Below are 27,410 nucleotides of genomic sequence, written 5' to 3' on the forward strand. Positions count from 1 at the left end.
GAGTAACACATGCTTCTCAATGGCAACTGTCTCCTAATCTCTTGGTCTCATCATATAAAAATAATAATAATAATAATAATAATAATAATAATAAAACCTCCATTATGAAACAATTAGTCATTCACCTACAATCATTCATTATTGAGTCTCAAACAGGTCTAGGTGTTGGGGATACAATGTGAATAAGACAAATACCTGATTCTTAACCCATGTGGATGATCCCACATTTCAGGCCACCTTCTGTCCATCCAGTGGACAAGATCCACAATGGCAGGGACCATACTGAGTCTCCTCTTTTGCCTTTTCTATCCCTTCTATCAAATACTCAGACAGAGACCAGCAGCTTGGAAGAACCAAATGTGATTTTAAACCAGTGAAGGTTTCCATTTCTGCCAACCTCCAATAGAAATGCAACATACAGTTTTTGATGTTCCACTAATATAAGCTGGGATGTCCTGGTCCAGTGGTACTGATAGTTAAATATTAAACTACTGATATATGGGTGATATACACTGCTGTCCTAAGCCTTCTAGTGCTCCTTGAAGCCTCAGCCTTATTACTCTAGCATCCTATCTCATCCATAAACCAGCACCTAAAGGTTTAAACCTCCACCAGGAGGCTTCCAGTACCCTTGTTCCTGAGCTAAAGCCAGTACCCATTTGGATTGGGCAGTAACTTGCCTTACCGGTTGATAAATATTTTTATTCTTATTTCTGGATACACTGCAGAGCTTTATGTCTATTTAACAGTATTTATTACTATATGAAAAACAGCTAGAGCTCCAATTTTTTTTAAAGATTTATTTATTTATTTATTTATTTATTTATTTATTTATTTATTCACAGAGAGCAAAAGAGAGGCAGAGACACAGGCAGAGAGAAGCAGGCTCCATGCAGGGAGCCCGACGCGGGACTCGATCCCGGGTCTCCAGGATCACACCATGGGCTGCAGGCAGCACTAAACCGCTGCGCCACCGGGGCTGCCCTAGAGCTCCAATTTTTAAAATGATTTCCTTTTTTTTTTATATTGCCTTGTAAACAATTCTTACTAGCACAAGTCTCAGTAAGAAAATTTGCCCCCAAACATTTTCAAAACCACTGAGAAAATATTTCCTTTTCAAAAACCAAAAAACAAATAAGGTAAGCAAATATAAAGGGAGGGTACATATTAGCCCATTCTGTAAGACACATTTAACACAAACGAATAAAACAGCATGTAAAAGAAAATCAAGTAGTAATATTTCAAAAACCAGCTAAATTACACTGTCAACACAAAGCCTTCCAAGGTGATTTGGGGAAGCAACATACTTAACACATATTTAGATATACCTATGATAATACCAATATGTTTATATTAGACTTTACAAGGTTGCTAAAATCCCTAGCTCTTCCTATTATACCTCCCTAATAAAAAGGAAATCAAAGCCTATCATTGTGGAATTGAAAACTAGGAAAAGATGAATTAATGTCTCACAAGCACACAACATACTTTATTTCATTGTATTTGGTCACAAAGTCAATGTGATAACCTTGCTCAATGTGAATAAAGATCATTATTGAATTATATAAAACAAGGAAGCAAAGAGGACAAGCAAGTTGAAAGACTGATGGGCTAAGAATCCTACAAGAAAGTCCCTTGTCATCCACTAGATCTTAGATGCCATGGCAAACTTCAGAACTGCTGTCATTAGAAATGTTTAATAACCAAATGGATAATGAGCCTATTAGTTGCTAAGTGGCACAGAGGGAAAATGATATACTGGGTGACCACACTGTCAAAGTATTTTTTTCCTCTACAATGCTCTATTTCTGTAAGTATAGGCATTTGCATCTTTAAAACAATCTCATGAAATTTCAATTCGGTGCCGGTTTGAGAAATGCCTACACTATTTCAGTGACTTTAACGAGGCTCTATCATTCTATGGAAGCTGCTTTCATAGCAGGAGCTCTGGTTTGAAGTCTAAGATCCTTCAAGGAAGACTAACTCCATTACAGGGCATATATGGAAAAGATTTCAAAGAAGTTCTATGAATAATTTCCCCATGTATAATACTACATCTTTAGAGAATGGCTTTCCAGTTGATGGCTAAGTATATTTCTGAAAAAGCGTAACAGAGCAGCTTAAGCATTAAAATGTGTTGGCATTAAAAGTGTTCTTAGATGATTGTAAAGTCTAATCAACTTGACTCCAATAAAAATTTTACCTAAAATAATTAAAACATCAATTTTTGTTCTATTCTATTCTACTCTTACTCTATTCTATCCTGTCCCCTGTTTAAATTTCAGACAACAGAGTGCCCAGGTGCCTCAGTCAGTTAGGCATTTGCCTTCCACTCGGGTCATGATCCCAGGGTTCTGGGACTGAGTCCCACATAGAGCTCCATGCTCAGTAGGAAGTCTTCTTCTCCCTCTGCCCCTCCCCCCCACTCATTCTCTCTGTCTCTCATAAATAAATAAAATCTTAAGAAAAATAAATTTCAGACAACAAACACTACTACTTTTTTCAATGATATAAAAAGTGGTCCAGCATCTCTACTTTCATATCATATAAAATTTTCTGACTTTTCAAATCAAAAACAATTTTTGAAGTAGACTTCTCTTGAATTATGATGTAAATATCAAAAGTCCTCTAGGAGGGAAGCCCGGGTGGCTCAGCGGTTTAGCGCCGCCTTCTGCCCAGGGCCTAATCCTGGGGACCCAGGATCGAGTCCCATGTCAGGCTCCCTGCATGGAGCCTGCTTCTCCCTCTGCTTGTGTCTCTGCCTCTCTTTCTCTCTAGGTCTCTCATGAATAAATAAATAAAAGCTTAAAAGAAAATCCTCTAGGAAATACAGTAGGAGTACTGTGATAAGGGATGAAAATTGAAATGAGTCAAAGTCAATACAATCTCCCCCTTTCCCTCACCCTCCTTTTCCTCTTCTCTTTCTCTTGCTTTTTTTCTTTTTAATAAGCTGAACATTTACGAGTAAGAATCACATCTTTTCCATATCTGTGATTCCTGTAGTACCTAACAGAGTCATATCATAATTTCTCAGTCAATGAATTTCTGCCAATTCAATGGGTGAATCTGTAGGTAGGTGGGCCAGTGGGTGGATAGGTGGAATGTGGCAACACTCCTCCAATTTCTTTGATCATTTTCTTTCAGCCTCTCTCTGTTGATGTCAGGAATATTGGAGCTTCCCAAAACTGCACCCTTTGCCCTTTCTCTTCTCACTCTTGGCAAACTTATCCATAGCTTTAACTCAGCCATGCTGGTGTGACCGAAATTTATGTGTACAGCTATGGCCTTTACTCTGAACTCCAACCACACAAATCTAACTGCCTAGGGGATATCTCTATTTGGTGTTTCAATGGTATCTCATCCTCCTCATTTCCCAAATACTACTCATTATCCACTTCCAAGTTCAGCCCATATTGACTTAATGCAAATTATGGCATCATATTCCTCCTGTCCCAAATTGCATTTATTGTCTACCTCTAGCCCCACATCCTACCCACTGCCTCATCTTTTTTTTGTATTCCCTGCCTTACTTGGTAGTCACACGATTTACCAAGACACTCACGCTGAAAATCTTGGACGTTTACTTTCCTATCACCACAACCCATCCAAGACATGGTGATTTTTACTTCCTAACTCTCTGTCAAATCTATCCCAACTTAACCATCTTCATGACCCCTTAGACCTTAAATATCACTCATGATGTAGATTAGTGCAGCAGCTGCCCAACCAGCTCTACTTTTTCTCCCCATTTACCTGCTGCACAGGTAAGGGATTGATTTTTATAAGATGCAAATTGACCAGATTATTCCCCTACTTAAAAACTTCTAATAGTTCTCCAATACCAACACTGTCAACTCTAAACTCCTTAGTGTAGCACATAAAGCACTTCATGACATGGTTCACCCGCATTTGTCCAGTATCATTCCCATAATTTACCACTTTGGGCTTTATACTGCAGGAATACCAAATGCATTGGACTTCTCCAAATACAGCATGCCTTTGCACCTGCTGTTTCCTTGACTTGAAGTGCCCTCTCCCATCTTCTGCCCTGGTGAATTGCAATTAACCTTTCAATAGACTGATGATGTAGTTTTCTCTGCGGATCTTTTCTCATACTCTCTCCCCCCAGACAGAATCAGTCTCCTCTGTTCTCTCTGGGGGATAGAAAGATGAAAAAGATTAAGACCATGCTTTAAGGAAAGCATGATCAAAAAAAAAAAAAAAAGGAAAGCCTGATCAAGTATGGGAGGTTGACATATGAACCAGGAATTAAAAGAACATGAGGCAACTTGTACCTTGTGCCTACTGTCATCTTGCTCTTGGGGAGCAAGAATTTCCTGACACCTCAAGGTCCTTCTAGCTGGCCTCAGAATCAAACTGACATGAGACAGATTAACAAGAGAAAATCAGATTTAATAGTATATGTATGGTGAATCCATACAGACATGGAAATTCCAAAGACAGGCAAAATGAGGAATATACATCATTCTAAACTGAGGAGGGGTTAGGGGCCTGAGACTTCAAAGGGAAGGCATGCAATCCTCAGGAGGATGAAAGAGAATGTTAGGTAAACAAATGTTTGCTGGGCCATTCAGAGACAATCGGACATACAGAAGACTTTGATCAAACAGACCTTGTAGACCTCCCTGTCTACCATACCCAAATTATATCATGAGAGCTATGCTGATAGCTCTCTTCCTTCTCCATATAAATTCTTTTTAGGCAGTGGTGGGGAAGGTAAAGAGCTTTTCCTGAATCTTCTGGGTTTTGAGTGCTTTTTAACTCAAAATAATCTTTATGCCAAAGCGGCCATGTTGGAACAGCGGGCCCTCGGCCCCTACAATAGCATATGTCATGTTCTTCTTATTCCTGGTTCAGATGTCAACCTCCCATACTTGATCATGCTTTCCTTAGGGTATGGTCTTTATCTTTCTCATCTTTCTCTCCCCAAAGCTGAGCACAGTCATTTTGTAAAAACAAGAAGGGAAAAGTGAAGAATATTGAACACTACCAAAAAGCATGTATTTGCATAGCTTATGTCAGCACTCTGGGGACTACATTAAAGAGTGTTGCTTAATATAGATGCCATGTATTTTATTCAATTAATGCAAGGGGATCCCAATTTCATAAATGCTCTTAAGCTAAGCAGGCAGACTCCTGCCCATTTATTTCTTTAATTAAAACTCTGCCTTGCGGCCTTTGGTGAATCTTAGCAACAGCTAAATTGACCAAAATACCCACGATATACTTTTTCTTCTGATTCACCGAAAGCAAGTTAATTAACTGACCAAAATAATTGGTGAACTTCCTATTTAGAGAGAGGAAAAAATGGTGTTCCAGCCCAAGACGGTGATATAGGAGGCCCCTGAGCTTACTTCCTACCACAGATACAACAAATCTACAGCTACACATAGAACACTTCCCTCTGCAAGAAATCCAGAAAGTAGTTAACCGGTTGAGGGACTCCTACACATGGGGCAAATGAGAACAAAACCTATATGGAAACAGGTAAGGAAGGCTGGGACACTCTTGCCATGCCCACCCCCACCCCCAGGGCCATAAACAGGAAGAAACTCCCAGCTTCTCCCTGAGGAATGAAGGGTTTAGAGTCAACATGAGATGCCCCAACTTTTAAGAGTCCATGGAGGGATGGGTCCCTAGCTCTGAAAGCCAAAGGGGCTTGCATCCACAAAATCTGTAAGACTATAGAAAGTAAAGAAACATTTCATTCATTCATTCATTCATTCATTTATGAGAGATAGAGAGAGCAGGAGCAGGGAGAAGAGGAAGAAACAGGCTCCCCTTGAACAGGGAGCCCCATGTAGGGCTCAATCCCAGGGCCCCGGGATCATGACCAGAGCCAAAGGCAGACACTTAACTGATGAAGCCACTCAGGCACCCCTAAAGAAACATTTCTTAATGGACTCACAAGGACAGGTGGTGGTTATTCCCACCGTCCCCCAGACAACGGCAGTCAGAAATGCCCATTCTCCCTCTCTTTCCCTGAAAGAGACCTATTTGTATATCTTAAAAACTGCCAACTAAGGGTGAGGTTTCTAATTTAACACACACATAGAGGCCCACATCCTGTGATCCTCTTTGGAGACCTGGGCAGTGGACACGATATCCGTGCTCTACCTCTGCCCTGCTCCCAGTCACTAGTGTCTTCCTGCAAAGATCTGATGCACATGTCTGGCACACCCTTGACAGCCTGGCTCTGGTAAGTCATTGAGGTTTGAGTTCACTGGTTCAGTGGGACTGTATTAAACAAAGAAACAGTTCTTAACCTGGCTGGCTGTCACTCCCAGGCTCAGTGCAGAGGGAGCACACAGAAATACCATCTCCCAGTGTTCTCTTGAAAGAGGTATATTTGCATGTTGTAAAAGCTGTTACTTGAGGCTCCAGTTTCAATCAGCCAGCATCTTCCGTGCTGGCTGAGGTCCTCCCCTTTGGGACACTGACAAGTCTCAGGACACCCTCAACTACTGGGGGCCACTAAGAACAAAGAAGGTGGCACAGACAATCACAAACGGTTCGAAAAACACTCAACCGCTAGAGCTGGTTGAACAATAAATGTTCAGAGAAAAAACTGCTAGTTGCCAGGCAGGAAATGGATAAAAGTAGTCAAACTATGTAAACTCCCATATATAAGTCTGGGGATGTAATAATGGACAGCATGGTGACTATGGTTAACAATATTGTATATTTGAAAGTTACTAAGTGATCATTTCCCAATATATACATATTGAATCATTATGTTGTACACCTTAAACTAACACAATGTTATATGTCAATTCTATCTCAGCAAAACTAGAAGAAAAAAAATTTTTTTAATTGATACCAAACCTGTATTGACTCTGTGTAGTTTTGCCCCCTGCAGCAAAACCCAGCCTAGAGAGGCAATACTGTCTTTAAGACTGAAAAAGAAGGCCTGGAAAATTTCAGTTGCTAAAATTTACCTGATGTTTACCTGATTATTATAAGTATAATGAGTAGGATGTCACTGCAGGAAGGGGAGCCACTGTGATGTTTATTACCTCTGCGTTCTTTAAAGCAGTGTATCTACTGAACATACAATGTCAAAAGACATGTTAAGTAAAATTCATTATTGCAGCATTAAGTTCACTTTTAAAAATTTATAATTCCCTCAAAATTAGATCATCTTGACCTCTCTTGCTGAACTGTGTGGGAATGGAAAGTATCCACCATTCATTTGCCACAGAATCGGGGCAATTACCTGGCTAATCTAATCATCCTGACCATGTTCAGATCCGGTCCTGGTCACCGCTGCCAAGTTTTTGACATGGTGCATTACTAATTGAGATGGCCTGGCCTGAAATTCAATTGTAAAGCTCTAGTGTGAAATGAAGTACAAGAGATCCAGGCTTGGAAAGAAGGAAATATTTCCTGAGCAACTATGTCCTGTATTAAAGCTAGGATCCTCGGTTGCTAAATCATTCGTTAGTTGATTCTTTTTAAGCCTTACATTCTTCATCTGCAAAATGAAAGTAAATGTAAACTTATAGAATTTTTTTTAAAGATTTTATTTATTTATTTGAGAGAGAGAGAGAGAGCACACATGAGCGGGGTGGGCAGAGGGGGAAAGAGAGAAGCAGACTCCTTGGGGAGCAGGGAGGCCCAATGCAGGACTCAATCCCAGGACGCAGAGATCATGACCTGAGCCAAAGGCAGATGCTTAACTAACTAAGCCACCCAGGTGCCCCAAACTTACTGAATTTCTAACGAAATTCTTGGTTATAAGAAAGTTATAAACTATTAAGTGAAACATATATATACACACAGATGTGTGTATAAACAACTGTAAAAATCTATGCCAAAAGATTAAAAGGGGTTATCTCAAGATTGAAGGGTTATAGGTAGGATTTACAGATAAAGGATACCTAGTTAAATTTGAATTTCAGATAAACGTTGAATAGCATTTTAGAATACCTCAGGCAATATTTGGGATATATTTACACTAAAAAATTCCTTTTTTAATCTGTTAAATATTTTTATTTCTTAATTCTACATTTTTATTCACTAAATCTGGGTAGTCTAGTAGTAGATGTTTTTGTTTTCTTATTTTTCTTACCTATGTTTTTTAAAGTCTCTGTAATATGTACTATGCATGCAAAGAGAAGAAATAAAAATTGAGATTTTTTTAAACTGTTTTAGTTAGAAGCATAACAATGATAAAATAATATATACTTGCCCTTTTTAATGAGAGGCTTTGCTTACTCACATACAGTCCTTGGACCAGGAGCATCAGCCTTACCTGGAAGCATGCTATATATGCAGAAACTCAGACCTCATCCTACATCTACTAAATCTGAATCCACATTTTAACAAGATTCCCAAGAGATGCCTATGAAAAGCTCAGTTCTACAGAGACCTCAACTAAAATTTAAGGCTACAAAGTAGTTGAATCCTTTAAAAGAAAAAAACAACACTTCAAAAGCAGTGTAAAGAGAATCTGAAATGACTGAGTGACCTGACCTGATCCTAGGAACATTCTCAGGAAAGAAAAGAGGCCTCCCAGTGACAAGAGCTCCAGGTCCTTGGTCTTGTCTATCCACCTTGGGCTGCCAGGTATAGCCTCATGGGCTGCACAGTCACTAAATGACTCCAGGAGCCACCCCTCATAGGAATTACCATGAGAATGGTACCCTGGAATTGTATAAGATAGCAGCCCCCTACCCAGCTCCACCCTGGAGACTTCAGATAGATTCATGAACTTAGGGAGGCCTGGAAAACTAGTGGAGGGGGAGATGAATAAAAAAGTAAGGGATTAAAAAAAAAAAAAAAAGTAAGGCATAGAATGCCCTGAGTGGCTCAGTGGTTGAGCATCTGCCCTTGGCCTCAGGGCATGATCCCAGGATCCTGGGATCGAGTCCCACATCGGGCTCCTTGCATGGAGCCTGCTTCTCCCTCTGCCTGTGTTTCTGCCTCTCTCAGTGTCTCTCATGAATGAATGGATAAAATCTTAAAAAAAAAAAAAAAAAAAAGTAAGGGGATACCTTTTTGATGTTTGGAGGTTTTGAAGGGATTGAATTTTTATTATTTGTTCAAAAGAGTTGATGGGTATTTCCTATTGTTGTTGTTGTTGTTGTTGTTGTTATTTCAATAAACTAGACTCTATCAATGCTAACACAATCAGTTAAATAGGTGAGGTGAACTCTGGATCACATTACTAAAATTCTTTTAGTTAACACTAAATGTTAAAATTGGATAAACATGCACAGTTTTGGTTGACTACTGAAAATGCCTCCACATGGTCTTTCACAATTAGTAACAGACTCTTTTGTACCAACACTTCTAGGCACAGTTTGCAAACATAGAGGCCATGTGGGGGGGGGGGGGAAGTGTAATGTCAGAGCTCTGTCTTCTGAAGTACCCACTCTCACTTTTGAGAATGAGCCAAAAATCATAGGACAAATACATGCCCATGCCCACCCACCCCCTCACCAGAGCACCTTCTGTTTTGGAGTCCGCCTTAGCCCAACTTTTTTTTCTTCCTCATTATCCTGCGGTGGGCTTCAGAACACAGACCACTAGCCACATACATACCATGGGTCTTGTTGCTGCTGTTGTTTTTCATTTATTTATTATCTGTTTCCCTCACTAGAATATAAATTCCACGAGGGTAGGAATTTTGTCTGACTCATTCATGAGTGTACCCCCAGCCCCTAGAAAATGCCTAACACTGATGGAACACTCAATAGACACTTGTAGGAGGAATGAATAAAAACAGGCTGCCCTCCAGCTACTAATAAACAATGTCCTCTTTGGTCCCTGTTTGTTAATTTTATATTTTTTCCTTCCTTCAATCATAGACATGGATGTTAGTCAAATAGCTTGAGTATTTTTGTTTCATCTTCCACTAGATAATTCTTGGGATTGTCATGTGGCTCTGAGTTGAAACTTTAATGATAACTTCTGACATCACTTTAGACTCTAAGTAAATTGCTTCTTCCTGTAATGCATCTGGTTTCTTGCTTTCATTAGCTACAGTAATATTCTAATCGCTCTGTACTGCAGTCTCACAGAGTGGAAGAGGGAGAGTTCTAGAAAACAGTTGTTTTTCTCTTCTTTATAGAAAAGCACTTGAGATCAAATGTGCTTTAAAAGAAACCCTCAATGGTACAGCCACAAAAAAAAAAAAAAAAAAAAAAAAGACCTTCAACCTTTTTAAATGTTCTGCAAGGAAGCAAGGGTATTTCTAGGAACATGTGAGAAGGAGAGCCCAATGCAGTCTCATAGGGCTCCCAAGCCTGATTACATAGATAACACTTCGGCAGAATCGAAAATGGAACAGATTGTGGGAAAGGAGAAAGGTTTCTAGAGATATGAGATGAGTGACAGGAAACACATCCATCAACACACTTAATACTCAGATAGGCTTGGAAACAACTGGTGGCTGCATTCAGTTTCCCAACAGAATCTTGGGCAACTCAATTAACCTTTTCTGCCACATTCTCATCACTTATGAATTGAGTATAGCAATCTACATATCAGAGACTGCATAAGGATTTATTTATTTCTTTTGAAGATTTTATTTATTTATTCATGAGAGACACAGAAAGAGAGAGAGAGAGAGAGAGAGGCAGAGACACAGACAGAGGGAGAAGCAGGCTCCATGCAAGGAGCCTGATGTGGGACTCGATCCTGCATCCCAGGATCACACCCTGAGCGAAAGGCACTTGCTCAACCACAGAGCCACACAGGCGACCCTGCACAAGGATTTAGTAATAAATGTGAGTAGATAGCTATATAGTGTGATACCTAATAATATTATGTGAACTAGCATAAAATCATGAGACCACAAGGGACTCCAGAGGTCAATCTAGACCTTTCATATGGGACCACAATTAAACCATTCCATAAGAATTAGACTCTAATCCTCTTTAAAAGGTGTCTCTTATGAAGAAGGGATTCCCAGAAAACTCCCCTCTGTTGAGGATGCTTCCTTAAATTTAAGATGTTCCAATCCTGTGGTATTAGTATGTTGTGCTTTTTGCCTCATCAGTGCCCATAACACAATAACAACATGGTTTAGAGCATGGACACAGAAGTCAGGCAGACTTGGATTCTACTGGACTCTACTCTGTGCTGGATACATGACTTTGAACAAGCTATAGCCTTAATTTCCTGAAGCCTCCACTTCTCTTCTAAAACAGCTGTCCCACTCACCCCGTAAGGTTGGTACCAGAGTTAAGTGAAAAACAAGTGAGATACTTCTCCTAGTGACTGGCTCATGGTGTGTACCAAATCAACAGTAATATTATTTTCTGGCTGAATAACTCTGTTCACTCTAATTTTTATTTGTAACTTAATTTTATAAGTGTTAATCATTTTTGTTTCTCTTTTCTGATCCATCCTTGAATTCCCTATTTTTCATTTTTAATATAGTGTTCAAAATGCCTGGAAGAGGCTAATTATGCTGAGTAGCCTGCGAAGATTTCTTCTTGATTTCTCCCAGGATCAGAGGGAAAGGCTGTGTGGTGTGTGCCTTGGGAAGGCACTGGGACTCTTAGCGACAAAGATTCCTGTATTTCAGAATTAGTTTGGAAACAGAGCCATGAGAGTTTAAGGGACCACAGAGAGTATAGGCAATGCATATGTGGGTGGAAACCACCAGTGTATCTGGAAGAGTAAAGACTCTTCTTCTAATTTCTAGGCACTGTGTAACTTCCCCGGAGCATGGTACAAATCAGGGAGCAGGGGATTACCTCTATAATGTTCCTGAACACTTGAGTATTTGGACTGAGATTTCTAACAATTGAGTACGGGGCTTCACCATTTACCAAGAACTTTCACACTCCTAACCTCCTTTGATCCTGGCAAAAAGTCTATCTGAAAGATAATTATCCCTATTTTAATGCTGTGAATGCAAAGGCTCAGAAAGCTTAAGTGTCTGGCCTGGGATCTCTGTATTCCAAATCTGCATGCTTCCTACTATGCCATATGACTCACTGTGTCAAAATCTTTTAACTTAATCTTGATATCTGTCATTTCCATGTGAGAGTATATTCCAACATAAAATTGGATATTGCAGGATACAAAATTGAATCTGCAGCATGCTTACAGTTACATTGTAAAAATAAAACCTCAAAGCTATGCATAGGAAAAGATTTGGATATATTACAGCAAAATGGTAAAGGCAAATACCAAAGTAGTAGAATGTGATAGATGGTGGGCAGATTATCTTCCTACTTTTTCTACAAAGTTTCCTTTAATGAACATATGTTACATTCATAATGAAATATGTAAGTATTTCATCTTTTAAAGTAGCTTGAGAGTCAAAAAAATTCAACCAACAGCAAGGCAACCTCTTATAGGAACAGAGAGGGGCTTCCCTTACCTCCCTCCAAATTATATATATCTCCCCTTTATCTCCTCAGTCAATCGTAGATGACCCGCTATTGAGTCAAATTATTCAGGATGGTATCAATTCTCTGTAGATGATATGCAAAGGCAATCCCAAGAATGAACTTCTAAATTTTGACAGAAGTCCAGATTTTACCCTGAAGGGACCAATTCATATTCATTCAGGGTAGCAAATTAGAAGAAATAATAAATGGAATTCTACAATGAGCTCTGGGTCTTTCTTAGCTACTCATACTGTGTCTGAAATACTTCCCGTCAGGAACTTCTTAGAATGTAACTTTGGGGACAGTGGAGTAAGTGGAACCAGCTCTCTAAGATTATCTATTATTCACCAAGGGAAGGAGAATATCAGTAGGGGCCACTGCTTGGCATGTCCATCTTCTGCGCCATCTGCAAGCATCCTGGAACAATTCTTACATGAAAACAAAGGCTTTTTCTTGCCTCATCTCTCAAGAGCAAAGCCCAGAAGGTACCTTAAATCCTCAAATCCTGCTTGCTCACCTTCACACAGCCCGGTGTTCTCCAAGTAAAACTGGGCTCTACACTGGGGCAGACACTCGCCAGAGGTGATGTTCGCCCCAGAGAGATGTTCAACTTGCAGTCCTTCATCAGGCTTCCTACACTGGGCACAGTGAGAGGGCTCTGGACCCACACAAGTGAGGCAAGAAGAATGACAGGCTGCCAATAAGAACAAAATGCAGAAAACAATCCAAGGGTCATATTACATGTTACAGCCAAGGGGAGTCCCTAATTAAATCTAAACCACTTAGAAGAGTTTGCCAAATACATCTGATCAGAAAATTGCTTTCTAGTGTTCTATACATAGTACAGGGTGATAATATTTGTGAGAGGAACAGTGAGGGTGATACTAACTAGTCACACATCTCTCAGGTTTTATAAGGGCTGTCAAGCTAGAGCATGAAAAAACCCAGCAAACTGGACAATATTGGCTTGGTTCTCCAGATACCCATTTACTGAATGGTGTTTTAATATCACGGCCACAGTTTTTATTGAAGACTTTAAGAAGCATCCACACAAAGGCCATCACTATGTTTTTTGCAAAGATAGTCATTGCACTATTGTCCATTATGTCATCCATCACCCACCATATCGGCATCCAGGCAACAAAGTCATCCTAGAATTTATGTGAGGAAAGGCTGCTTTTCTAGACAAGGAAGAGCCCCACTTTGGAGGAGCAACAAGAATTTGACAATCCGTCACAGTGTCTTGTTTTCCTTGGCTACTGGTTGAAATCAGAGCCAGAGTACTAGAAGTATCTCATGCCCACATTTTGATATAATTAACTCTTTACAAGAGCTCTTTGATATAACTAGCTTTGATACAATTAACTCTAAGAGAGTGCAAGAGAGTGCTTTAAAAGATTTTCTCAATTTTCTTTTTCAGAATATTTATTTCAGCTGCCCTGTGATATATACATACATATATGTATTTAAAATTAAAAATATAAAAATATACGTATATATGTGAAATATATAACAATTTATGCATATATAATATATATAAAGATATATACATTCTTATAATTATTCTCAAACTCTTTTCCAAGGTGCCCTACATATAAATACATGTAAATTAATTTCACCTAATTATATTGTTTGCTCCCAATGTTCTAGTTTCACAAGAAAATGATCCTGCCCTCCCAATGAGCCCAAAGCCCTTTTGGCAAACAGCTATTTAAGAGTTTCCATTTCCTTCAGCCCAGAGGCATTGCTACTAACTCCGTTTGCTTGGCTATAACATTAACAAAAAAAAGTTCTTCAGGGAAATACAAAATAAAGACCAAGAGAAATATTAGCAATGCTAGGAGAACAGGGAAAAAGAGGAAGTAAGAGTTTGGTTTTGTCTTAATGTACGGTAAGGAAAATGGCAATCCTCTCAAAGATGGCCAGAAAATTAATCGTTAATTTTGGCGTGTCATCACAAATATCCCAATGTGATTTTTTTCAGATTATCCCCTGGCAATGAAAAAGAAAAGAACATAATGCATGCATAGCCATATAAGATACACTATAGGGAAAAGTGCACTGAAAAGGAACTCAAAACATTGTCCTTGTGACAGAAACGTCTCTTAAGAATGATAGTGACACCAACAGTACCTTTGCAGACCCCATGGTCAGGGTAGAAGCCCTCTCCACAGCTGGAAAGGCAGTGGCCTTGGCGCAAAGCCTGGGGCTGGATGCAGGCTGTGCAGTGTGAGCCCGTGGGTCCAGAGCAGCTGGCACATGAATTATGACAAACTGAGGGAGAGAGTGAGAGGGACACCATGGAACCCAAATGATTAGAGACCCTACTCTCGGCTGGGCTCCTTATGTGCCAGGAAGCCCCTCCTATATCACTCTCAATCCCATTCAGCTATCACACCAAATCAAGGGGAAAGATGTTTTAGGAGGTCGTATCACACCCATAACTGTCCACAGTGACCCTTTACCCATCTTTTATACATGTTCTATTATTAACTACCCTTTATTTAGTGTTTCTATTTCTCCACTATTAAGTGGTGTATACACTTTGCTGCATTTAATCTTCATAGCAATGATGAGGTTTTGCAGATGACAAAACTGACGTCTTAGGAACTTTTTTAAAATTCACCCAAGATCACAGAGCTAATCAGTAGCAAAAATGAGAGTTAGCCCTCAGTCTGTCTGAACCTAAAACGCCCTACCTGAATGGGTAAGAGTGAAAAGTTTATGCATCTGAGTGCTGGAAGCACCAGAATTTTGGCTGGCTTGTCCACTAATTTATCTATCTCCTTAGCCACGTCAGGGTCTCACCAGGCCTAGGTTCCTTGGCATATGCACTGTGAGGCTGGACTGAATGATCATTTAAGATACTTCTAGGTCTGACATTGTAGGATTTTAAGTAAGAATTACATTAAACAATCTTTACATATGACAGTGTCAGACCAGCATCTCTGCTGCTTTAGTCCTGGGTGATAACAGTGGGACATCTCTGATTCTGATTTACAGATGGTACCATGGCCTGTCTGAGGAGACAGGGTTGAGATACTAGAAGACTGCAGAGAACAATGAGCAAGAGCTGGGAGAGGGGAGTGTGGAAATGGAACGAGACCCTTGGGGGCAGGATGTTGTGGAATTGGGTGAGTAAAGAGGTTGGCAGACAAGAGGGAGATTGATACGGCTGTGGGACAGATCTAAGTATTCCGCCACTAACCCACACTATAGGTGTAAGTGAGAATATGCATGTTTCTTTTGGAGGAGACGGGTAACTAGGTATCCCAGGCAGCAGTAAGGTCCCCTAGTTGTCTGTAAGGAAAGACACAAGTGTATACAAGAAGAAATTTATAAACTCTCAAATAAGAATGTTTCACAGTTAAAGTCGTATAAATCTGAAAGAAACTATATAAATAGCACATAAGACCAAATTTTCAATAGATACAGACTTTGGCTTTACAAGCTCAAATATGATTTATTTTTTATTTCATTTTTGTGATATGTTGTTGCCCATATATGCCACCTAAGAAATGATTCTGTTATATCTACAACCTAAGTTAGTTATGGTTTATGAGTACACAAGGACTACATGAGGATCTTAAAGATGTTCTTTGGTCTGAAAAGGATCAACTGATCTCTAATGATGATTGATACGCATACCCCTTTACTTAATCACTTAAGTCCCATAGCATCCACCCACTCCCACACCAAATACATGCAGGTTCCATAATGAAAAAGCCATTCCTTTTCATTTGTCATTTTCCCATCATAGATACAAATTCCCAAGTGAGTAGCAGATGGTGCCAAGTGTTGTCAAGAATGTTAAACCCTTCTTGATGATGACGATGATGACAATGATTACCCATGTCTTACCTTTGCATCTGCCAGTGGCCTCAGCATAGTAACCACCAGGGCATTCAGCAATGCATTTCCCATCATGCAATACTGTCTTCTCAGCACAGGTAAGACACCTGGGACTATTGGGACCACAACTCTTACAGGATTGGTCACAAGCTAAGGGGGAGGAAATCCACCAGAGAAAGTCAGTAATGAGCAAAGGGAGGAGAGAAGTCTGTTCTTTACAAAGTTCACAGTTGGTATCAACATGATAATCACATTCCCTGGCTGCTAGGCTGAGTTCTGTTTCCTTGATTCCAACATTTCAAAGTACTCTGTGCTTTGTTTTCACAGTGAAGGAAAAACAGATAATTATTCATTGAGCCAAACATAACTAATACTCTGAGGCACACCCACCGGTGTATCCAATTTAATATGTGATTTAAAGTCAAAATAGGCTTGGAGGTAGGGACACCAGTCCAATAAAGCTGAAAATATTCTCAAACTCATTAATAATCATAAAATGCAAATAAAACAGGATGTCCCAGTATTTCTATTAACCAGAAAAAAAATCTGAAGCTTGGTAATTCCAAATGGCGGAAGGATGTGGAGATGAGACAAGAGTCACACTTGAGAGTATAGATGCTATTAGTCAAATAAAGAACATGGACAGTTAAGAAACTGACAGTTCTGCTCCCAGATTACCCATCTCAGGGAAACTTCCACGCAGGTTCACGAAAGGATGTGTTTGAGGCTCTAGGGACATCATGGGGATGGAGGGAAGTGGGGAGTCTGTCATGAACAGTGGATGGGTGAGCTATGGAGGATGCAGCCCAGGAAGTACTAGGCAGCAGCGAGAAGTAAAAGGCTAGATGACATAGCAACACAGGGGACTCTTAAAACAATGCTGAGCGAAAAAAAAAAAAGAATAATACAAACTCTATAACGCAATTTTTTAAAGATTTTATTTATTCACAACAGAGAGAGAGAGAGAGAGAGAGAGGCAGAGAGACACAGGCAGAGGGAGAAGCAGGCTCCATGCAGGAAGCCTGACATGGGACTCAATCCCGGGTCTCCAGGATCACACCCTGGACTGAAGGCGGCACTAAACCGCTGAGTCACCTGGGCTGCCCAACACAATATTATTTAAGAAAAAAAAAAAAAGATGTATACACTCAAAAGAATAGTCATTTTACATGAGCCCATAAAAACAAAAAGATCTAAAAAATTAAAACAGGGGTGCCTGGGTCATTTAGTCGGTTGAATGTCTGACTCTTGGCTTTAGCTCAGGTCAGGATCTCAGGGTGGTGAGATCGAGCCTGGTGTCAGGCTCCACGCTCAGTGCACGGTCTGCTTAAGATTGTCTCCTCCCCCTCACAGATGAGGGCATCTATGGGTGAAGCAGTTATTTAAAAGGAGGGATTGCATGCATGCATGCCCTCTCTCTAAATAAATAAATTAAATATTTATAAAAAATTAAAGAGTTCCCTTGGCAAGGAAGGAAAATGAGTATAAAATTAAGGAAAAAGAGAAGAAAAGAGAGGAGGAAGGGAGACAGAATGCTAACATAAACCTCTAAACTTAATTTGATTTATTATGTTAGCTAGAGTTAGAAAAGCCCTTCATAACAGCACAAATACTTAAAAGACTAAAGAATGAGGAGGTTTTTCTCCTTTGAATTTCCCCAACCTTTATATCTAACATTTATAAAATTCAAAGCATGAACCACCAATGAACTTGGTTGCTGTAAATTTTTTTCAGCCAGGGCATCCCACTGTGTAAAACAGGTTGTGCTGGATTTTTCTCAGCACTTGACTCTGAGATTTCTTTTTTTAAATTTTTTTTTTTTTTTTTTTATTTATTTATGATAGTCACAGAGAGAGAAAGAGAGAGAGGCAGAGACATAGGCAGAGGGAGAAGCAGGCCCCATGCACCGGGAGCCCGACGTGGGATTCGATCCCGGGTCTCCAGGATCGCGCCCTGGGCCAAAGGCAGGCGCCAAACCGCTGCGCCACCCAGGGATCCGACTCTGAGATTTCTATAGATATGGGCTGCTCAGTTATAAATTATTAAACCAATACCGGCTGGTCTTTATCTTGAATAGCACTAAATTGAACTGGAAATAACTCAGCATTATCAGCATCAGACATTTTAATTAACATTCTGATACCAATCAGGGACTTGGTTCACTGATGTTTTAGAAAATATTTATACTAACACTTCTGAAGGAATCTGATACAAACTTAGAGAACTCTTAAGAATTTTATAAAAAGTGTGAACTGCAGTGTTTATCAAAAGCCTGTGGGTCAATGTCAATGGTATCACAAAGTCTTGCATCATGCTAAGCACACAGCAGGAGGTCATTAATTACTTGCTGATCAATTGATTCCCTGGCTGACTGTCAGCAATGGCCCATCCTCCTATCCGGAAGATTTTTTTTTTTTTTTCTGATGCTTTGTTTCAAAATGTATATAGATAGTATTTCAGATGTATACGCTTTCCCTAAGCACCTGTGCAGTAGTCTTCTTCTTTTTTTTTTTTTTTTAAAGATTTTATTTATTTATTCATGATAGTCACACAGAGAGAGACAGAGAGGCAGAGACACAGGCAGAGGGAGAAGCAGGCTCCATGCAGGGAGCCCGACGTGGGATTCGATCCCAGGTCTCCAGGATCGCGCCCCGGGCCAAAGGCAGGCGCCAAACCGCTGTGCCACCCAGGGATCCCTTCTTTTTTAATTCATCCAGTCAGCAAGGAGCTCTGGCTTTCTTCATCCAACCTCTTAGCCCAAGTAGATTTCCACCCCTCACCTCAAGGCTCACACTAATCCCTCATTTTTTAAAATCCCTCCTTTTAAATAACCACTTCCCGAGCAAAAGTTGCTTTCTCAATCCAGATATACCATCTCAGTAGCAGATCAGGGTCACCAGCCCTCATCAGTGATAGCAGCCACCTTCCTTGCGGACTTACAGGCTACATGCCTTCAGATTAGTGCAAACTTGACATCTGCTGACCTTTAGAGAACACATTTGGCTTAATTGAGGAGGAAAGTGATGCTGGCAGAAAAAGATTAAAATACAGCAGCCTGGCCTTTCTTATTCTCTCCTGCATCCACACAAAAGCCACCTGTGACTTGTTCACATCAAGTGAAATTTTTCACACCAGTGAGCTGATGGATCTCTGCACAGCTTTAAGCAAGCAGCTCCCAGGGACTATCTCTCTTCTCCAAGACAAGTGGATGTGTCAAGTCCCAAAGATCATCTCATTTTTGCTGTTGCCCTGCTCAGTAAACAAAACAAAGACAATAACTCAAGAAAGTTCTATGGGCTGCACATTTTTATTGATTTAGTGGATTTTGTTATATATAAAAAAAGTCATCACGGCCTTTCTATAGGTATGACCATCACAGTAAACTCAATTCAAACCCATTCACTCTCAGGTGCCTACCTGTGGCTGAGCCAAAGGGCAGTAGCTGATCCAAAGGCTCACAGGAAGACAGGGAGAAAGGGGCAGAAGAGGATCAAGGTAGAGGAGAGGGAGAAGGGAGGGAGAAGTAGCAGAGGTGCATAGAGAGGTATCTCATTATAGCCAGTAGAACAGTTAGGAGGCAGGTAAGAAGATCTAAAGCCAGAAGATGAAGGCTTGAATCCCAACTCTGCCCCTTAGTAGCTATGTGACCTTAAGCAAGCTTCTTAACCTTTGTCTCATCTGAAAAATGAGGATGATAATAGTAATTGCGTCCTGCAACTGTTGTGAGGAATAGACACCAAACACAGCACTTACACGGTGCCAGGTACTGTGCTAAATGCCTGCCTGTATCAGCTCAGGCCTCCCAACAGCTTTCTGAGCTGGGTGTGTGTTCAAGTCCCGCTGCTACTGGGACAAATCACCATGAACTCAGTGGCTTAAAACAACACAAATTTATTATGTTAGAGGTCAGAAATCCTAAAGTCAAGGCATCAGCAGGGCTGCATTCCTTCTGGAAGCCCTAAGGGCAAATCTATTTCTTCGTCTCTTCCCCAATTCTAGAGGCTGCCTACATGCTCACTGCCCCTTCTTGGCATCACCCTGACTCCTGCTTCTGTCTCAAATCTCCTTTTCAGACTCCCACCCTCCCTTCTAGAAGGACCCTTGTGGTTACACTGGCCCACCCAGATAATCCAGGATAGTCACCCCCATCTCAGGATCCTTAACTTAATTACTCCTACAGAGTCCCTTCTGCTGTCTAAGGAAGTGTATTCACAAATTCTGGCTATTAGCACGTAGACAGCCTGCAGGGCCATCATTCTGTCTACCACAGTGGCTACTATTACTCCTGTCCTACAAAAGGGAAACTAAAACATGACAGATTATGTAACTTGCCCAAGTTACTTTCCTGCCTCAGTGGGTTAATGCTTATAAAGCACTTGGAAGGAAGCACTACACTGGGTTAACTCTTGCCACCATGCCGTGGACGTTAAAGATAGAATACACGGTAACAGCTTCAGCTTTAAGTCAGTGACACCAACACGAAGGTAGGTCAGCCACTGGCTGGTCTAGGAGCATCTTTGTCTCCATGCATATTCGGAAGGCAGTCTGGCATGGATGTAGAGTTTGGAACTTAGAAGAAGGAAGCTCAGCTCTCCTTACAGCTGTGAGTCTGGAGCAAGCAGCCCGAGTGTCACAGGGTGAGGCTAGAATGAACACCCTAACCTAAAAAGCTCTTGTGAAGTGGGGGTGTGAAAGGCGATCCTACCAGTTGGAAAAAAGTGTTTTATAAACTACTGAAACACTATCAAGGTTAGCAGTCATTTGCGTATTTGTTGAGTAAAAGAAATGTTATAGGATTTGAATAAAACCAGGGATGCTGGAAGAAAAAAAAGATGCTCTGGTATACAAAGCCAGGCACTTACCACTGCAGATCCCCTGCTTGTTGTAGAACCCGACGCCACAGCTGCTCTCGCAGCTGCCCTCCCTCAGCACTTGGAGGGGGTCTCTGCAGCCCATGCAGTGCTTTGCTGTCGGACCCCAGCAGGCAGTACAGGACTCATGGCAGACTGCAGGCAAACAGCAAAATCAGTGAATAATCTACAGTGGAAAGGACTGGTTGCAATTTTTCTTCCAAAAAGATTTAGAATTCATAAGGAGGCTATTGGAGCCTTCATTCCTAAATCTCTATGCACATATATATACTGCAGGAGAACACTCCCCCCACCACTAAAAATAATATTTTTGTTGGCCAGAAGTACAACTTCAGTCAATTACTGCAAGGAGACTTTGCAACAAGAAATCAGAGGCTTTGAGTAATGGGAATCACAGGAAAGGGAACTATAATTTTCTAGAAAGATGCCCTGTCTAATGAAATCAGATGGCTTTCTATCACCTTGCCAATGAAGTATTGACTGGATTGCTGCTCCTATGTCCAACATCATGAAGAATCAGGATGCCATGTACTCTCATCTTTGATTGGACCTTGAAAGACCTGGTACTGCTTGATTTCTACTGCTCTCTCCCCACTTTCCATCCCTGTCTTCTCTGTCTATCCCACCCCTTTCCCCTGCCCTCTTGTCCTCCCTCAGTACCCTTCTAGTCCTCCCCTCCCCCAGTCTCTGGTTCCCCCGACACTAGCTTCTGCTCTCCACATGTACCTCGAGGTACCTTTCTCTCACAACTTAACTTCCTAGCCATACATTGTTCCTAAACCGCAGCTGTTCTCAAAATGTCCTCCTCTTCCAGCATTTGATTTTACTATTCATGCTTGCTTTTCACCTTGACATGTCTGTAAAAAGAGGCCTATTCTGAGTCAATGAGTATATTAAAATTTGGTTGACTATCTGATGGCTAACCCCAACCTATACTTCTGTTAACACATCCTAATTTTCAAAATATTTGCTTCACAGAAGAGCAGAGCCTGTGTTTTTTTAAATTTTTTTTAATTTTTATTTATTTATGATAGTCACAGAGAGAGAGAGAGAGAGAGAGAGGGGCAGAGACACAGGCAGAGGGAGAAGCAGGCTCCATGCACCGGGAGCCCGACGTGGGATTCGATCCCGGGTCTCCAGGATCACGCCCTGGGCCAAAGGCAGGCGCTAAACCGCTGCACCACCCAGGTTTCCCAGCACAGCCTGTTTTGCAAAGCTATTCATTCTGACCAAAACTGGTAGGGAAAAACCCTCCACTGATTGGAAGAGACTTGGGAACTGTATACCTAAGTAATTTAATTAGGTATCCTTACAGAATCAGAAAAGGGTACCTGCATTATGAATCTCAAGATCTAATCCTCTCCTTGCAGCTCGAAACCACACAGGAAAGCCTTAATTTCAAACAACTTTTCTCCCCCAACAAACTCAGAGATAATTACAAATTCTGTTAAATGCCATGAGGCACCTGGGTGACTCAGTCAGTTACATGTCTGACTCTCGATATCAGCTCAGATCGTGATCTGAGATCTCAGGGTTGTGAGATCGAACCTCATGTCAGGTGTGGCACTGGGCGAGGAGCCTGCTTAAGATTCCCTCTCTCCCTCTCCTTCTGCCCCTCTTCCCCCTTAAGAAATGTTAAGAAGGGCTCTTCGATAAAGAGAGTGGTGGGGGTGAAAGGAACCAACTTTAGGTGGATCTAAAGGATGAGAAGTTGTAAGCCCTGGGAGAGCCAGAAAAGAGCACCAATGAAGTCCTTTAGAAGGAAAGGAGCTCAGGGGTTCAAGGAACTGAAGGCAACCCATGTGGTTGAAGCTTGTGGACACAGAGGGACCAGCAAGGCACAGAGGGGCATAGTGAGGAATGATGGGGCACAGTAGCCTGATTGGCTGGAGGGACAGGCAAGGAAGGGCCCAATCAAACTTGACCTTTAAGATCAAGGAAAGAAATTAAGATTTTATCCTAAGTCTAATATGAAATTTCAAAAGGGGTTAAGCAAGATCAACACAAGTCTTGATTTTAAAAGCTCTCTCTGGCTGCTGTGTAGAGAGGTTTTAAGGAGTTGCATGTAGGCAGAGAGGCCAGCACGGAGTCCACTGCTCTGGTCCAGGCAAGAGATGACAAGAGCAGGTGAAAAACAGAAATGGAGGAAAGTTTACTTGTTTACAATTTGGTTCCCTTGCTAAACTGTAAGCTTCATAAGGGCAGAATCCATTTCCACTTAGTTAACTAACTGCTTGGTACTCTACATTTGGTACTTCATTAATATTTAACACCTTATTTATATTTTATGTGTTACAGGAGATCACTGCTAATATTAGGATAAGCTAATATTAGGATATCATAATTTAAAATGTGGATTAAAGATCCCAGTAACAAATTCTACCCTGAACATACATGAAATCTGTCATTTACTCACTTACTCAGCTACTCTTCACTTACTGACTATAGTCATCATCTAAAGTGTCTACCCCTAGGGACGCCTGGGTGACTCAGTGGTTGAGCGTCTGCCTTTGGCTCAGGGCGTGATCCTGGGGTCGCAGGATCCAGTCCCACATCCATACAGGGAGCCCGTTTCTCCCTCTGCCTGTGTCTCTGCCTCTCTCTCTGTGTGTCTCTCATGCAAATTAATAATATTAATAATAATTAATAAATTAATTAAATTAAAAAAAATAAAGTGTCTATCCATGTTTGTGCCTCTGTCTTACTGACTCAGGAGTTGATTCAAAACCATTATATATTCAAAAAAAAAAGTCATTACCTAAACAAACAAACAAAAACAAACAAAAAAAACAAATTTCATTCCTAAGAAGGTATATACCAGGCGAATCCATCCAATGTTCAACAGAAACACCTACCACATACAAGGTGCTGTGAGTAGCCTGTGGGGCCTTCCCGGCTAACCACAGATCAGAAGCCTACTGGAGAGAACATTTAAACCACCCATCACTTGAGCTTATTGGTATCATTGCACAAACTACACTGGGGGGCAAGTGCCTGAGAGGATGACGGGAAATAAGACAGCAAGGGCCAGATCACAAATGTCATGGAAGGCCAAGTAGGGCCTTGGACTTCATCTCTAAGAGATTTAGTAAATTTTGCTTCTTAGAGAGTTTACTCTGCAGTGGGGAGAGGATAATACTCTGGCTTCATCTCTGGGAAGCCTGCAAGAAACTGTGCTCCAGGAACTGAAAGGTCTGACACAGGAGAGAGTCTCCAGTAACCCCCTATCTTCTGACCAATCTGATCTGTGCCATACTACTTAAGTATTTTTTTTAACATTATCCCTAGTGTTGCCAATCAGAACAGGGCCAAAGGATGAGCAGGATACAGGCTACAGGCTTAGGGACGGCATTCAGGCTTGCCACAAACTGAGCTGCTCCTAACATTTCAGCCCTGCCTCTGCTACCTCCCTCAAGCAGGCCGGGTCTACGGAGCAGGCTACCCTAAGCATGCCGTGTGTCTGTTCGTGGGCTCTGGTTGCCCTATGCAGGATTCACCCAGTTGGCAATGTCTCTAGCTCCTTCCATAGCCCTTGTAATCCTGGTTACACTCAAGAGGCTCAAGTCGTCACTACTTTTGGGAAGCTTTGCTAAATTTGTCCAAACAGTCCCTCCTTCCTCTGTGTTCTACAGAAAGTTGTACATACCCTCTTAGACTATTTCTCCTACTGTCCTAATCAATTTGGTTACAGATCAATCCCTTTCAATGGAATATAATATTCTCCAAAACTGGGGCCATGTTTGAATCATCTCAAACCCCCAGTGTCCAGATTGATAATTGGTACAAAGTCAGTATTCATTAAATGTATGTTAAATGAACACACAACAGAATTTTTTTTTTTTTTTTACTGATTATGAGGGAGTCATTATATCAGTTTCCTTCTACATGGCAACAACTAACCAGGAGGTCATAGTCTGAACATATGATAACTTAGGGGAGATAAGCTTGAGGCTGTAAATTTACCTAATAAATGCTGGTGTCCAAATCGACTTATGACAAATACTTATGCTACATTTATATAGAGTGCCAAATGGGAGGCCAGGCCTTCTGTGTTTCAATAGCAAACAAAAGGCATGTTCGATGGTCAGGCAAGACAGCAGACGGGATCTTTATTTCTTCAGTATGGGACTATGCTGAGCTGTCGTTTCTTTTTCTTTTTCTTTTCTTATTTTTAACTATCATTTCTTATAATGACATACTCCTACTGTGTTTTGCAATTGATTTCTAATTTCTAACACTGAACATATGCTACTAAAGATGACCTCTTCTTCCAGGCTTATTTTACATGTGGCTTTTATTATACCTGGGTTATTATGAAAAATAGAAGGTCACTCCCTGACTTTTCATCATAATTTCTCTTAGCAATCATTTCAGATCACCCAGGGTTTGAATTGCATATTGTGAAAATGTGGCAATAAATTTTAAAAGAGGGCTAATGAGAGAAAAACATCTTCATATCTTACATGCAGTAGATAATTTATTTAGGAAAGCCCCTGACTTTTCTAAAGCATAGCAAGACATGTGTTGGCTTGCTGAGCAATTCATTTCAAAATGAAAAGGAATGAGTTACTTTTCTTTTGGCAACTCTATTTTGAAACCCTACTTTAAAAATAAGAAACTTCTTTTTGTCACTTGATAATTTTGAAACAAGATTGCCGTAAAAAAAAAAAAAAAAAACCCTTAACCTGTGCTTCTCTAAGCATAAAATACAATCCCTTTCCAGGATAGTGTTAAAGGCACTTCCTATGGGCCAGTTCTCATTTTTCAGGAAGCCTTCTCAGAGCCTAGGCAGTGGATCCAGATACAATAGCCTCAGCCTGCAGTTCAAAATGCCCCGCAGGAAGAAGGAGCCTTAGTCCTTTACCTTTTCCATGGCCTTTTGGAATCGGTTTCCCTGTCATTCCCAGGAAATTGGCACCCTTGATCAGCAGGCCTTTTTAGGTTCATCAGTGAGGCTGCAGTTCAGATTTCCAAACAGCCAAGGGGGTTTTCACTGGCAACTACACAGAAGCAGCCCAAACTGCAGGTACAAGCAGCTACGTCATCCACAAGTCAAATTCCTTCATTCTGGTCCATATTCATTTTGTAGCAATCACTAGCTTCCATTCTCATCACATAAATGACCAGGAAGAACTTGCCAAGTTCTAAAGTATTATCAGGAGACAATGGGTACAACACTTCCAATAAGAAGCTCTTGTTGGATGAAAAAAATGTTCTATCTTACACTCAATTTCACTGTTCCTTGCTCTCTCTCTTTTTTTTTTTTATAAATTTTTATATATTTATGATAGTCACACAGAGAGAGAGAGAGAGAGGCAGAGACACAGGCAGAGGGAGAAACAGGCTCCATGCACCGGGAGCCCGACGTGGGATGCGATCCCGGGTCTTCAGGATCGCGCCCTGGGCCAAAGGCAGGCGCCAAACTGCTGCACCACCCAGGGATCCCTGTTCCTTGCTCTCTTAATCTGCAAAGTGGGAATAACATTTCTTGCATGTAACTCATGAAGATATGGGGAGAAGACATATTTGAGAAAGCAGAGAATGCCGTACGTGATCCAATGAGTGACATACCCTGAGAGATCAAGTACATCCTGTCTCGACTGGTGTCAAAGGCAATGTAACTATAAAGAGAGCAGATTAAAGTACAGCAGAAAACAGAAGAGGAAAGGACGGGAAAGACTATGGGAAAGGTAGGTTCTCTTAGAAAGGACCAAAGGAGAGTCCTTGTTGATTATTCCAGCAGTTACAAGAAGGGACTCCAGACTTTCCCGGGGTGCTCATACTTTAGAGGCCTCCTCTTGTGTTCTCTACAACACATCAACAAAAGTCCTGCGGAAAGCCACTGAAAATAGCTTGGTAACTGTCTTCAGAGAAGACCAGATGCTGGCCAGATGACTCTCCTTTCCTCCAACACAGCCCCACAGGAGGCCAAGGCTACTTGTCTAAGAAGCACAAATGCCAGACAAGTTTAAGAGGAAAGGAAGTTCATGGGAGTAATCATACTTTTGATCCTTTTACTCTAAACTTCTGTCCTCTCCAGGCTGGGTTTCTGTCTTCAACCTGCCTCCCTGTGCCAACAGAAAACTTGACACCCTGAAATGGGTCTCCATACATTCTGAAAACCCATTTGTACTTGAGTGAGTTCATAACGGAAAAAAAAGCAAACACATTAAAAAAAAATCTTTAGCTTCATAAACAGCTAGAGATATGCAAAATAAGCAGGAGAGCAACAGCTGCATGCAATTGGTTATCTGTACATACAGTGACCTGTATGCATCTTAGAAACACTGCTTTGGGAGAAAAAAAAGGAGAATGA

At 41.0% G+C, this 27,410-nt stretch overlaps 1 protein-coding gene across 1 annotated transcript in view; it reads right to left on the reverse strand.

The window, feature by feature from the left end:
• FRAS1 (Fraser extracellular matrix complex subunit 1) overlaps positions 1-27,410 on the reverse strand; it is a 434,689-nt gene that overhangs the window by 206,475 nt on the left and 200,804 nt on the right. Inside the window, 4 exon segments of the mRNA XM_038582341.1 lie at positions 12,889-13,065; positions 14,505-14,645; positions 16,233-16,373; positions 21,086-21,229. Of these exon segments, the coding sequence (XP_038438269.1) occupies positions 12,889-13,065; positions 14,505-14,645; positions 16,233-16,373; positions 21,086-21,229 (603 nt within the window).

This window comes from Canis lupus, chromosome 32 (assembly GCF_011100685.1).
Source record: "Canis lupus familiaris isolate Mischka breed German Shepherd chromosome 32, alternate assembly UU_Cfam_GSD_1.0, whole genome shotgun sequence".
Taxonomy (NCBI): Eukaryota; Metazoa; Chordata; class Mammalia; order Carnivora; family Canidae; genus Canis; species Canis lupus.